General features: G+C 36.3%; 1 protein-coding gene and 2 pseudogenes across 4 annotated transcripts in view; 1 reads left to right on the forward strand and 2 right to left on the reverse strand.

The window, feature by feature from the left end:
* Window positions 1–6,351, forward strand: part of LOC107702868 (protein FAM160B2-like) — a 13,938-nt gene extending 7,587 nt beyond the window's left edge. For 3 of the 4 annotated variants that reach the window (XM_016505300.1, XM_016505302.1, XM_016505303.1), the window contains 7 exons: window positions 1,215–1,384; window positions 1,465–1,605; window positions 2,031–2,121; window positions 2,333–2,473; window positions 4,693–4,833; window positions 4,990–5,090; window positions 5,463–6,351. In XM_016505300.1, coding sequence (XP_016360786.1) covers window positions 1,215–1,384; window positions 1,465–1,605; window positions 2,031–2,121; window positions 2,333–2,473; window positions 4,693–4,833; window positions 4,990–5,090; window positions 5,463–5,565 — 888 coding nt within the window. In that variant the 3' untranslated portion in view covers window positions 5,566–6,351. Of the gene's footprint in view, window positions 1–1,214; window positions 1,385–1,464; window positions 1,606–2,030; window positions 2,122–2,332; window positions 2,474–4,112; window positions 4,211–4,692; window positions 4,834–4,989; window positions 5,091–5,462 lie in introns of all 4 variants that reach the window. The other variant, XM_016505301.1, reaches the window with a different exon arrangement.
* The window catches only part of LOC107702809 (8-oxo-dGDP phosphatase NUDT18-like), a 21,706-nt pseudogene extending 13,151 nt beyond the window's left edge, over window positions 1–8,555 (reverse strand).
* Window positions 8,556–10,060: 1,505 nt separating this feature from the next.
* On the reverse strand, window positions 10,061–11,150 carry LOC107702810 (8-oxo-dGDP phosphatase NUDT18 pseudogene; annotated as a pseudogene).
* Window positions 11,151–12,822: the final 1,672 nt, after the last annotated feature.

Raw genomic sequence — 12,822 nt, forward strand, 5'->3', positions numbered from 1 at the left:
TATGCACCAAGAGCTTGTAACACTCCAAAGAGAAAGGAAAAATTGAAATCGCATCATATGACCCCTTTAAAACTTTATACACAGTAATCTCTAGCTTCCGCTGTCATACGCGTGATCATGAGAGAGTGACGTCCAGCAGATGATGTAGGCGTAGCTTAAGCTCCGGTGAGAATATGCTAATCTCGCAAGAACCAAGATTTGTTTACAGGAGCAAAGGACACAAAGTTTCCTTTGTTTATAAAAGGAAAACCAGTGTCTTGGCTAATATTGAAATCCTCCAACATTTTTCTTTTTTCAAATCCTCGTTTTGTACTTCTAATTCATGACCGATGTTTTGTTTTGCTGTCTCCTCTGTGCTTCTACGTTTGTCACCTCTCACCATTGCGTACGCTATGTCCAGGGCTCAAATTGAGGGAGGATGGCAAAAAAAGACAAAAAGCATCCCCTCTGTAAAACCACCATCCCCCCTTACCATCCCCTTTAGATTATTAATGTTTTGTATTATGTAAAACTTATCATGCAAATGAAATGTTAAAATTCTGTATGTATGATAATTTACGAACTAAATAACGCAGATTGACCAATCTGACCTCGGAACTGTAACAAGCAGTTAATAGACTTTCCCCTGACATAATGTTATTGTGCTGTATGTATGACTGTGAGGGACTCCGAGACGGTAGTAGGAGAGCTGACATTATTGAGTATGTCACCTACTTTGCAAAAAACAAACAAACACGTCTTTGAGAGTCCAAAAGCATTCACTGCGCGATGAAGCCTATTAGAATGCAGTTAGAATGCCCTTATAATTCAAGCAATGAAAGAAAAAATACCCATGTATGAGTTTTTATATTCATTGCACAAGCAATGTACTTTCCTGAATATCAGCAAGGCTTCAGGAGGCCTTTATTAACCCCCTGGAGCCGTGCGGAGTGCTTTTTTATGATGGGTGGATGCATTTTATTGGACTTCTATTGGACTATTGAATCAACAGCCATTCACTGCCATTATAAAGCTTGGAAGAGCCAGGACATTTTTTTTTTATATATATCTCCGATTGTATTCATCTGAAAGAAGAAAGTCATATACACCTAGGATGGCTTGAGGATGAGCAAATCATGGGGTAATTTTCATTTTTGGGTGAATTATCCCTTTAATACATTTTCACGGTTGGCAGCGTCACCGCGTGTTACAATGTTTCTTTTGCCCTTTTTCAGATCAGCATCACAACCTTGCGTCTCTTTGAGGAGCTTCTACAGAAGCCCAGCAAGAGCATCTTGACCAATCTGGTGCTGCGTAATCTTGAGAAGCGCACCTACAGGCTGCCCGGTTCAGGGGTCGTGGACGAGAGACATGGAGTTGAGAGTGATGTTCTGGAAGAGTCTGAGTGAGCAGAGAAACTGAACACAGATTCTCTTATTTCTCATAGTGACTTATCATTGATCTCTCACTGTCTTTCTCCTTCAGGGAGCTGGAAGAGGATCCCTTCTTCACAGACATGTATGAAGACAGTGGGTTCGGCAGCCAGGAGCCTCTTCTGTCTCTGCCCAGTGTCAGAGAGAGACATAATCCCAGTGCGCACACACAAGTTGCAGACATCGTCAACAGGTATCATTAGAAGAAGTTCAGCAGATCTTCAACCAAAGCCTATACATTTTTAATAATAAGTACTTTTAATACTTTTACTAAGCAAGGATGTATTGAATTGATCAAAAGTGAAAGAAATGTATAATGTTATGAAAGACTTTTAATTTAAATAAATGCCATTCTTTTAAGCGTTCTATTTATCAAAGAATTAAAATTATAAACTGCTTAAGTTTATATATATAATATATAAAATTATTAAAATATATATATATATATATAATATAATATAATGATGCTACATTCTTGGCCAAGTGGATATGGATATCGCCCCATGCCAATAATTTCAGTGGTCAAATATCATACAGTTAATTGGCATGGATGATATGTTTGATGTTGGCCTATTACTAGTGTATACATTGATTCTAATTTGTTTTTAATTTTATTAGCTTCTTGTGTTTAGTGCCCCAAGAGGCAAAAACATCGCATCTGGTGCAGGGAGCAGGATATGACACATACGTTCATGATGCACACAAACTGGTGAGTTGACACTGAAAACAAAATCAAAGCCAATGTTTTGTGTTACTGGGCCATTTTACTTCATGCAATCAGTCAAGCCAAATGTACAGCAACTATCAACTGTGCGCAAAAACTCTTTTTTTTTTTTCAAGTTTGGTTTTCAAATATTCTGAAACTGAAACTGTCCTCTCTCTCTCTCTCTCTCTCTCTCTCTCTCTCTCTCTCTATACAGTTAAAAGAATGTATTGCTCTTTCACGGGACTGGAACTGGCCAGATTCTGCCAAAACCACTGAAACCAACCCAGCTACAGACTTCTATGAAGGTCACTTCTTACAAATCCTGTTCGACAGGATTGCACGCATACTAGAGCAGGTAGAGTAGTAGACCAAAATATTTTCATTTTATCTTGACTTTTATTTTCAACGCATGTACTTTTGCATCCATTCGTTTTTCCTTTTTTAACCATGACGAAAAAAATGAAAAAAGAACGGTTGTTGTATTTTTAAATTCTATGCTGAAAACTAAAATTGAAATTAGAACTGTACACACAAATTGCTGCCCGAAAAAGTAAAATATTAACTTCTTTTCAGATTTTTGTTTGACTTTTTGCACCTTTAATAAACATTTTCAGAATGCACAAGTTAATATAAAAAATGTTGATTTTACAAGTTTTCTTTGGCCAAATTAGAAGTAATGCTTCTCCTGCACACTCAATTGAGAGCTAGAGAAGCCTCTAGTCCAGAGACCTAATACATTACTTTAAAATATTATTTTAAAATAGACAGAATTGCAGAATCCGGGGAACTTTGTTGTCATGAAATTATATATTGGGGTATAATTTTTTCATCATTTTGTATGCTATCTGGGTCACGGAGTCGGAGAGGACCATGCATGGTCACTCAAAGCACGTACAGTATCGTGTTAGAGCGCTACACACAAGGCTTTAATATATGTGGTAAATATATAATAAAGAAATATATAAAATTACAATTTCTCCTATTTTTCCAGATACAGGCAGGCCAAGTTCCAGACTCAAATCACTGAGGGTGCTTCTGAAATTAGCGAGGTGTGCTCTAGCCTTAATGTACATTTATTTGGACATTTTTTTGCCCAGTCCATTGTTATGGTTATCACTATCATTGCAATGAGACATCCGCATATAGGCTAAATACCGCATTCATATGCAGATGTCACTCCCAAAACTTTGCAGCATATAAGTCTCAGCATCATGAAAAACAAAACGTATTAAAATTCTGAATGGATTATAGCCAAGAAAGCGCGCAAAGTGCGCTTCCCTTATAATCACTAAAAAAGCATCACTCATTTCAGTTTATTGCCATCTCACAAAAGTTCTGTTATAATCAATGAATCTCTTATTTACTTCATTATACTTTGTTTGTTATAATGAGAGAGACTCCCGCACATGCAGCACTGCACAAAACTGGCATTTTGAGCAGTGAGTGGATTCTAACTTAAATGCTTGGACATTGCATTCAAGAAATCAACAGAAATGTCAGTGATTGATCAATGCTAGAAAACATGTTGAAAATAGAAACCTTTGAAGCTCTCCAGAGTAAAAAAAAAAACAAAACACTGGAGCATTTGGAATATATGTTTTGCCAGTATCCTATTTTTACAGCTTCATCTGACATGCTCTTGCTTTTGTTTAGTTCCCTCTAGCACTAGAACCAGCCCTGGATACAATTAATTGCAAAGAAATATGTAATAAGTATTTCATTCATGCTTTTATGGCGTGTTATAAAATTATAAAGATCATAAAAATATTGAGCCAAAGATTTTCATAAAGCAATAGGCCTAGGTCTGTATAGAGACGCTAAACATTTAGCATTCATACACATTAAAAAATAAGCTTTATATAATTTTTACGATTTTTAATGAAATACGAATTTTGAATAATGAAATTTAGTTTGTGTCTGCTTATTCTATTCACAGTGTGTGTGTGTGTGTGTGTGTGTGTGTGTGTGTGCGCACTTGGACTGGAACTGGCCAGATTCTGCCAAAACCACTGAAACCAACCCAGCTACAGACTTCTATGAAGGTCACTTCTTACAAATCCTGTTCGACAGGATTGCACGCATACTAGAGCAGGTAGAGTAGTAGACCAAAATATTTTCATTTTATCTTGACTTTTATTTTCAACGCATGTACTTTTGCATCCATTCGTTTTTCCTTTTTTAACCATGACGAAAAAAATGAAGTGTGTGTGTGTGTGTGTGCGCGCACTTGGATGGTTAAGTCCAGAGCACAAATTCCGAGTATGGGACACCATACTTGGCTACACACCACGTCCTTCTATTCATCAGTGTTTGAACCATTAAAGAAGAAACCGCATTTTCCGTATTTAATTTCTGGGTTAAAAAACTAAAAATTAATGGACTCAAAAGTACACAGACCCATGCAGCCTAGTAAAACATGCACAAAATTATGACTTTTTGTCAGGATAGATGGCTGAAATGCGTTCATAAAAAAAAATATATATATATATATTTTAATTCAGTTTAAACAATTATTTTCTTTATATTTATTCCATTTTTTTTCACAGTTTTTCTCAATTTGTTTCCCTCTGCCAGCCGTATGAGCTGAATCTGCAGGTGACGTCAGTTCTGTCCAGACTGGCTGTGTTTCCTCACCCTCACCTGCACGAATACCTGCTGGACCCATACATCAGCCTGAGCCCTGGGGCGCGATCCCTCTTCTCCACTCTAGTCAGGGTGAGAACCGTGCAAAAAGCTGCCTGTATGTGAGCAAAATGCTTATGTTGTTGTGAATGAAAGCTTGTTGCCTGATGTATCAGCTACAGACTTTTGGACCAGCAGCCTTGTCAGCCTCATTTATCTAGAAAACATGAGCATTGTGATTTCCTGTAGGTGATCGGGGAGTTAATGCAAAGGATCCAACACATCCACAATGCGACAGACAAACTGATGATGATCAGGAGACAGCTGATGGGACTGGAGGAGGAGACAATGTAAGACTTTCACAACAAACTCATGCAGAAACATGCCTCGTGTTGCTAGGAGACACCTGACAAATGCAAACAATGTGTTCTAAAATCAGCTCAAAATTTTAAACGTTTGATATTCTTCAGATGAAGGGAATTAGAGTCTGTGCCCATCATGCACAAATCTGCAGACTGGCTCGGACTTTTAGCACCTAGCGTTGACTTGTCCAGACTAAATTGGGGCAAAAATCTGTATTCCAGCCTTAAATACTACAACATAGTGATGACAATTTTTGGGTGAACTATCCCTTTAAGAAGTATTCATAATGTGGAAATGTCAGGCTGACTTTTTTTTTTAAAGTACAATATCTTTATAAATGGGTCTGTTTTCTCTGCAAGGGTGGATCATGTGACCCTGCTGAAGGGTGTGATAGTTCTGGAGGAGTTCTGCAAGGAACTGGCTGCCATAGCATTTGTCAAACTACCCATAGAAGAGCAGTGAACCCATGATGCTGAAACCAAAGACAATACAAAGGATCAGCACCCAACATCTGTTGAATGGCTCCATCACTGGGAGAAAATGGATTTGCACAGAACTGAGTTAAGTGGCAATATTTATAGATATACAGGTCACTTTTGTTGAATGTTGTCAGGGAGGAGTCAACCTGTCTGATGGCAGGTTTGCCCAAGAAAAAAAATATTTAAAAAAATTCAAACTGGTGCAACAGGATTTCACAATGACTGTGTGATGTACGAAGTCGTTTATTCTCCACAGCTGCACATCTCGCTAAATGATTACATTTCACTTTAGATGGAAGCAATAGAAAAAAATATTTGTCTCTTGCACAATATTTAAGGTTTTTTACTATATACTATATTTTATAGAGATTTTAGGCCGAGTCGGTCAGTTCTCTTTGACTATTATGGTCAGTTACATCTGTTAATGTTTTTTCATTCAGCTATGCAAATCAAAACCTGATCTCAGATCAGAATTCATACACTATGTGTGATTTTAAGCCATTGCACATCCCCTCTTCAACTTTTCTTTTTGAAATATTAACTGGACTTGTTTAAGTACAGCATTATGGTGTGTAAAGTAATTTTATTTATCTTTAATCTACTTTTGTAAAGCCTGTGAATAATCAAGTGTTTTATTTTTCTGTATGTTATATGGCTGAATCAAAGGGCCAGATAGGTACACAGATTTGTGTGGTTGTGATAGAGGTCTGACAACTGTACGCAATACATGCTTATTTCTGTTAACACAGCAATAAACTCCTAAAATATTCATGCAGATTTCATCACATCCAATGTCTCTGTGGTATTAACTCCTTCAAATGCAGTCGTGACACAAAAAACTAAATGTAGCTTTATGAAAGGTTTTGCTGCACAAGGTAGTTTTGAAGTTGTAAAACAAAAAATAACTTAAGACAATATGAATGTTCCCATGTACTATGTTTACTAAGACAACCATCAACATTGGGGTCCACGTGATACTGATTCTGCAATGTTTTATTTGAATTTAGTTCATAATGTGACAAATTTCTGAGTGAAACTGGATATTCATTGGGAAAATGTATAGCAGGAGACTTGATTCTGTTTATTGGGATTTAATTGAATTGTGAAGTGTAGTCTCTCTATGACATATGGTTGGATGGGAGGAGTTAAAACAAAAGAAAAAAGAAAAGAAAACTTGACATCAGTCAAAAAGGCAAGTTGTTTCAGAGCTGGAAAAAGTTATTACTTTTAGATTTTTAAGAATGTAAAGAAAAAAATATTTTTCGCTCTGGAATAATATGAAGTGATTATTCACAGTACGAGTAGAAACATGTATTATTAAAATAAATAGCCTCAGAATTGATTTCTTGGCATGTGTCTTGTTTTCTGTTATGTGTGTATAAGAATAACACATAACATGGCTTTTGTGACACCTTCCATTATATCACAAAATATTATTAATGTTAGAAAGAAATAAGCAATCACATTTTAGTATGCAAATGAATGCAAGAAAGACCAATCAAAATTCCATAGGCAAATATTAGTGATTTAATAATGTAAACATTTCTTCACTTGCTTAAAACATTAAAAATAGACACCACAGTTCATAAACACCAAAAATAGATACCTTAATTAGTTGAATTATTTTTGCCCCTATTCTTTTATATTTAGAATTTACTTAATTTTTTTTAAACTATATCGTTACCGTTATAGTTATCGTCCTTGGTGTAAACAGGTGTCAATGATGAAAGTCACATAGTCGATTATATAATTCAATATATAATATATAATTCACAGCACCATGAGTGTTAAATGTCTTCAGTAAAGAATGCAAGAGAAGTTCTCATTCATAGGCTTTGAACGGGTAGGACGGACCCTTCTTGAATCTTCTGTAATATCTCAGTCCTCAAGCTCTGATTGGTCACTTCATGCCATCTGAAACCAGCATTCTCTGGTTTTGGTGGACTGCCGAGACTGATTTCCTCCTCTTCCTCTTTATACTCCAACAGCACGAGAGTGTTTAAACAGACCCCGTCGGTTTGGCCGGGAATTCTCTTGTTGTGCTGCACTCCCAGAATCCCACAGGTGTTCACACTTAGCTGCTCATAAATGGAGGGCATGCAATACTTAACCAGCTTTTTTGCTGTGAATGCGTGAGTTTTTGCTTCGACTGAGGCCGCAACAGGAAGTTGGGAGACGTTGCTCAGCAACAGCCATATGCGTTCTTCATCATAGACATAATAAATATTTATTATGTCTATGTTCTTCATCACCGCTTTCATTGTTAGTGTCGTTGGAGGTGAATGCGAGAAGAAGCCTTTGACAGACGACGTCACAGGGAAAGTCGACAGGCTGTAACTCAGAAAACCAGGGAATTCGGCGATATCTTATCCCAGCATCAATGAGGGTGAGAATGTCACTTTTACAGATATATTTTTAGGCAGAGATTCGTGATCGTACCACTGAGCTTGCAGCGAGTCGGCGTTTGCATCCTCTGGCCTCTTCAGAGGGCCCCCTGGTGGATGGAAGAGGCAATGAGAGAACCACTAAGCAACTGTGTGACAAATTAGATACTTACATTAGCAAGTTGTGAAACGTTTACATATCTAACCTATTTTCTCAGCCAGAAAAGCAAAGCGGATCCAGCTTGCCCCTTTTCTTGAATCTGCAGCAATGTGATTGGCTTGCGGTCTATTCCCGTCTCCTCTTTCACCTCTCTCTTTAGGGCTTCTTCAATACTTTCACCATCTTCCATACGACCTGCAGGAAGATACCATAATCCACGACACACTGCCTTTGCCTTTCTGAATCATCAACACCTCGTTCTGTGAAACAAAGACACATATGCACGCACACCTTAAAGCTACACTATGTAACTAATTAGATACATAGTTATAGTGGCTAAAAAATAAACCAGCATGCATTTTGCGAAAGAACATTGTTTTGGTTGGCCAGAAAAGCAATCAGAATGGATGGACAAATAAATAACGCCATAATTTATCATTTTGAATGATTCATGGTCAGTTTTTCTAGTTTGTTGGAACACCAAACATTCAACTTCATGCTACATAGCCGAAGCTACTTTTCTCTGATTTTCTGTAAACTCTGTCCTGACTTGACAGCTCTGCAATATAGATAATTATTACTAGTTTATCAAAGTGTATTTGAGTGAAGACATTGTGTAGTTACATGGTGCAGCTTTAAAGACTGAGACATTTTACTCTAGTCATTTTGAGAAAACGTCTACTTTGCATTGATATAAGAACATATTGCACATGTATTTTGACTTTATTTGTAACTCTTATGCACTAGCCACAAATATGACATTAATCTGGACCTAAACCTTTTGGAATAACCAGGTTTATCGATCACTATAATGTATGTGATATAATTGCAAATAATAAAGTATTAAGAATTTAGCATTTGGCTAAATTTAGCAATTTACAGCAAGACGGATGGATCTGCTAAAAGGATAATTAGAAAGGCTAATTATCTTTACTTAGGCTATTTTTAATTCACTTTGTATTTAAAATATATTACATTTTTTTAAGAAGCTTACACAAACTGAATCTAATGACAGAGCCCAAGGAAGTTATTCAGCTCTAACCCAGCTAACAAAAATATGTTTTGAGAATGTTTTGGTAACGTTCTCTTTAAGTTATGAAAACGTTATTTCTGAATGTTCTCATTCTTGGTTATGCGAGCGGTAAGGGAACATTCTATTTTTGTCATTTTGCCAACTTTATGGGAACAATACTTTAGAAAACCAGATAACTAAACCACCGTTCGGTGTGGACTGGAGTTTTTCGTAACTTTAAAGGGGTGATATGATGTTGCTAAAAAGAACATTATTTTGTGTATTTGGTGTAATGAAATGTGTTTATGCGGTTTAAAGTAAAAAAAAAAACATTTTCCACATACTATTAATTATTTTTTCTCCTCTATGCCCCGCCTTTTTGAAACGCGTCGATTTTTACAATTGTTCATATAGATGACTGAGGTGAACTGCTATAAATCAGTGCTGACCTAGAGCTATAGTCCCTGCCCAAGTATGAGTCCCTTGTGAAAAAGAAATACACTTCAGCATACTTTTAAAAAGAATACCCATTACAGAAATAATATACTAAATAATAATATACTTAAGTGTGAACTAAACAATGTTTTCGGACACTTTATTGCATGTCATTTACATTTTAATGAAGCGGTATTATACTTTAAACATATTTTTTGTACCTTTTTTTTTGAGAGTGTACTTACGAAATTCTTTTTAATGTCATCATGTATTTAAATGTACTCATAATTACACATTTGTAATGTTGCAATTAGTACATTTAGAATATATTAACTTTAAATATAATAATTAACACACTACACTTAAAATTATAAATACTTTACGTTTTAGTATGTTAGTCAACACATCAAAATAAGTGTCTAAGTACACTTACGTGTCCTTATTTCATTAATATTATACCTGCAAGTAGTTTTTAAAAATATACTTTTAATATTTGAAGTACACTACAAGTGTGCAATCAATACAATTAAGCACACTTCCTTTTCACAAAGGGCTACAATTTTAGAACTAGAACTGCTTTTTTTTTTTTTGTTTGTTTTTTTAAATCTATTATAATTGCGACTGTATAGTGGATGTATATCAGAATTCATATTTGGTTACATTTCACCGAAACAAAGAGCAGACACCAAAGAGGGAAAGATGAGTGAAGCACACATCTGAAAACTGTGTATGGCCACTGAACATGCTTTAGACACCCTGCGCCTTGGTGCTCAAGTGGAAGATGCAGGTTCAGTTCTGGCCTTTGTAATGTCCTGATCCTCTGCTAGGGTGACAGAGCACAACTATAGACTCTGAACAGGCAGAACGGATCCTTCTTTAATCCTCTGTATTATCTTTGCCCTCAGACTCTGATTGGTCACTTCATGCCATCTGTAAGCATCACCCTCCAATGGTGGTGGGCTGCTGATTTCAGCCCCATCCTCTAAATTTTCCAACAACACAAGCATGTTGAAGCAGATCCCGTCTGTTTTCCCTGGAATTCTCCCATTGTGCTGCACTCCAAGAATGCCACATGTTTGAACGTGTATGGATGACGAAGGCATGCACTCCTTAATCAGCCTGTGTGCAGCCCATGGGATTGTGTTGTATGTATCAACTGATACTGCTATAGGAAGACTGGGATGAGGAGTGGCATCATTGCTGCTCAGCAGCAGCCACAGGCGGTGCTCATCGCTGGTGTCTGTGTTACCGTTGCTGGAGATGAATGTGAGGAAAAGTCTTTGGCAGATAACGTGACAAGGGAAGTCAACAGGTTGTAACATAGGGAACGACGGATTTCGGCGATATTTCATTCCAGCATCAATGAGGGGTAGTATGTCAGGTGCGCGAAGAGGAAGTGGGGACTCGCAGTCCCACCACTGAGCTTGAAGGGATTCAGAATCTGCTTCTGCCGTTGTCTTCAGAGAGCCTCCTGGTGGAACAACAACAAAAAAACAAAAAAAACAAACGTGTTGGCTTGTTATAAACGTAAAGGGGTCATGAACTGACAAATCAAAATTCCTTTGATCTTTTGACATAAGAGGTCATTGCACTATAAAAACACCCTGTAAGTTTCAAACTCAAAACGTTATCGTTAGTTTAAAAACGACAGGTTGAATGTGCCACTTTATGACGTAATAGTGTGGCTAAACCCCGCCTCCGCAGAAGCTCATCAACGCCTGCTTCTACGCCTGTTTAACCCTGCTCAGTTCATGACCCCTTTAAAAGTAGAGAATGGCAACCACATAGCAAATCAGGGTTTGATATGGGAAAAAAACTGATCCGGCAATATTTAATTTTTTTCTGCAATATATATTGCGATATGAAAAAATATTTACACCAGATGGCAGATGGCTTGGAAAGCTCATTTGGAAATAATTAGTCATTCTAGAATGATTCAAGTGATTTTGTTGGAGAGTGCATTTGCAAATAATTTTTTTTTCTTATAAAAATAAATACATTTACTTACAGAATAAAGACTTTATTTTTATTTATTTTTTTTTACTTTGAAAAAAACGTTTACTTTTTTTTTTTTTTTGTGCAAAATCCTTTTAGGGCTGAATGATTTGGGCAAAAAATTGGGATAACTCTTTACAAAAAAACAACTTAAATGAAGTAAACAGTTTTATAAAAAAAAAAAAATAAATAAATAAAAATCTCTTTCCACTCAAGCTTTCATATACCACTTTCCTATTGTTTTTGACCAATTCAATACGACTATAAAATATTAAATTATGATTTTATTGTGAATATTATTAAATATATTCAACAAAAATATTGTAAAAATGCTACTGTACTGTACAAAAAAACATTACAAATATATTTTTTACTGTAAAATTACAATACTAATATTCACATCTTTTTTTAAATTGGTATACCATCAAGCATTTAGTTTGATGAGTTGCCTGCAAATAACACATGCGCTGCTGGTTTCAGGCTGTATTTACATTGTTTCAGCATTTCAGAAGGGCTTAATACACAGTAAAAGGACCAGGGGCCTCATTTATAACCGTTGCGTATGCACAAAACCAGCCCTGAAAGAGGCGTACACCACTTCCTGCGCAAAAGGTGGGATTTATAAAAACAAACTTGACGGGAAAATTTGCGGACCTGCACGCAAACTCTGACCCATGCGTACAAACTCTTTTTCCTGGAGTGAGAAAATTAAGTAAAAACAATGATTTTAAGCTCTGTTTTCATGTCGATATATACATTTACATTAAATATTCCACTCTCATATGGAGATAAGGACTGAAATTACATAAAGTCATTACGCAGAACTTAAACCAAACTTATATGAATTTAGACATTTGTAGTGGATGCACTTGATCACTTTTGAAAGTAGCCTGGTGTTTAACACTTAAAAGTTAGCGAAGCAGCATAAACATACCGTAAAACAAGTAAAGTCACCAAAGTTAATTAAGCATTGTTATTCAAATCTAATATTTTTTTATCTACATTTATACCAACCTCACACCTCCCGTCATGAAAGAGACGACAAATAAATATACTGAAAGTGTCTCAAAGCATCAGTTGTTGGAACTATCGCGATAACACGCGAGACTTACCTGGGGGGGCCGAGTCAAAGTATATTATTTGTAGTTTCGTTTTGTTCCTTGATATTTTAGAGGTTTTTTTTATTCTTTGGTGACAACGAATACATTATCCTGACTCAACTATAAATAAACAACAGTTGTTTTAAAAGGGGGA

This window comes from Sinocyclocheilus anshuiensis, unplaced genomic scaffold, assembly GCF_001515605.1.
Source record: "Sinocyclocheilus anshuiensis isolate Anshui unplaced genomic scaffold, SAMN03320099.WGS_v1.1 scaffold366, whole genome shotgun sequence".
Taxonomy (NCBI): domain Eukaryota; kingdom Metazoa; phylum Chordata; class Actinopteri; order Cypriniformes; family Cyprinidae; genus Sinocyclocheilus; species Sinocyclocheilus anshuiensis.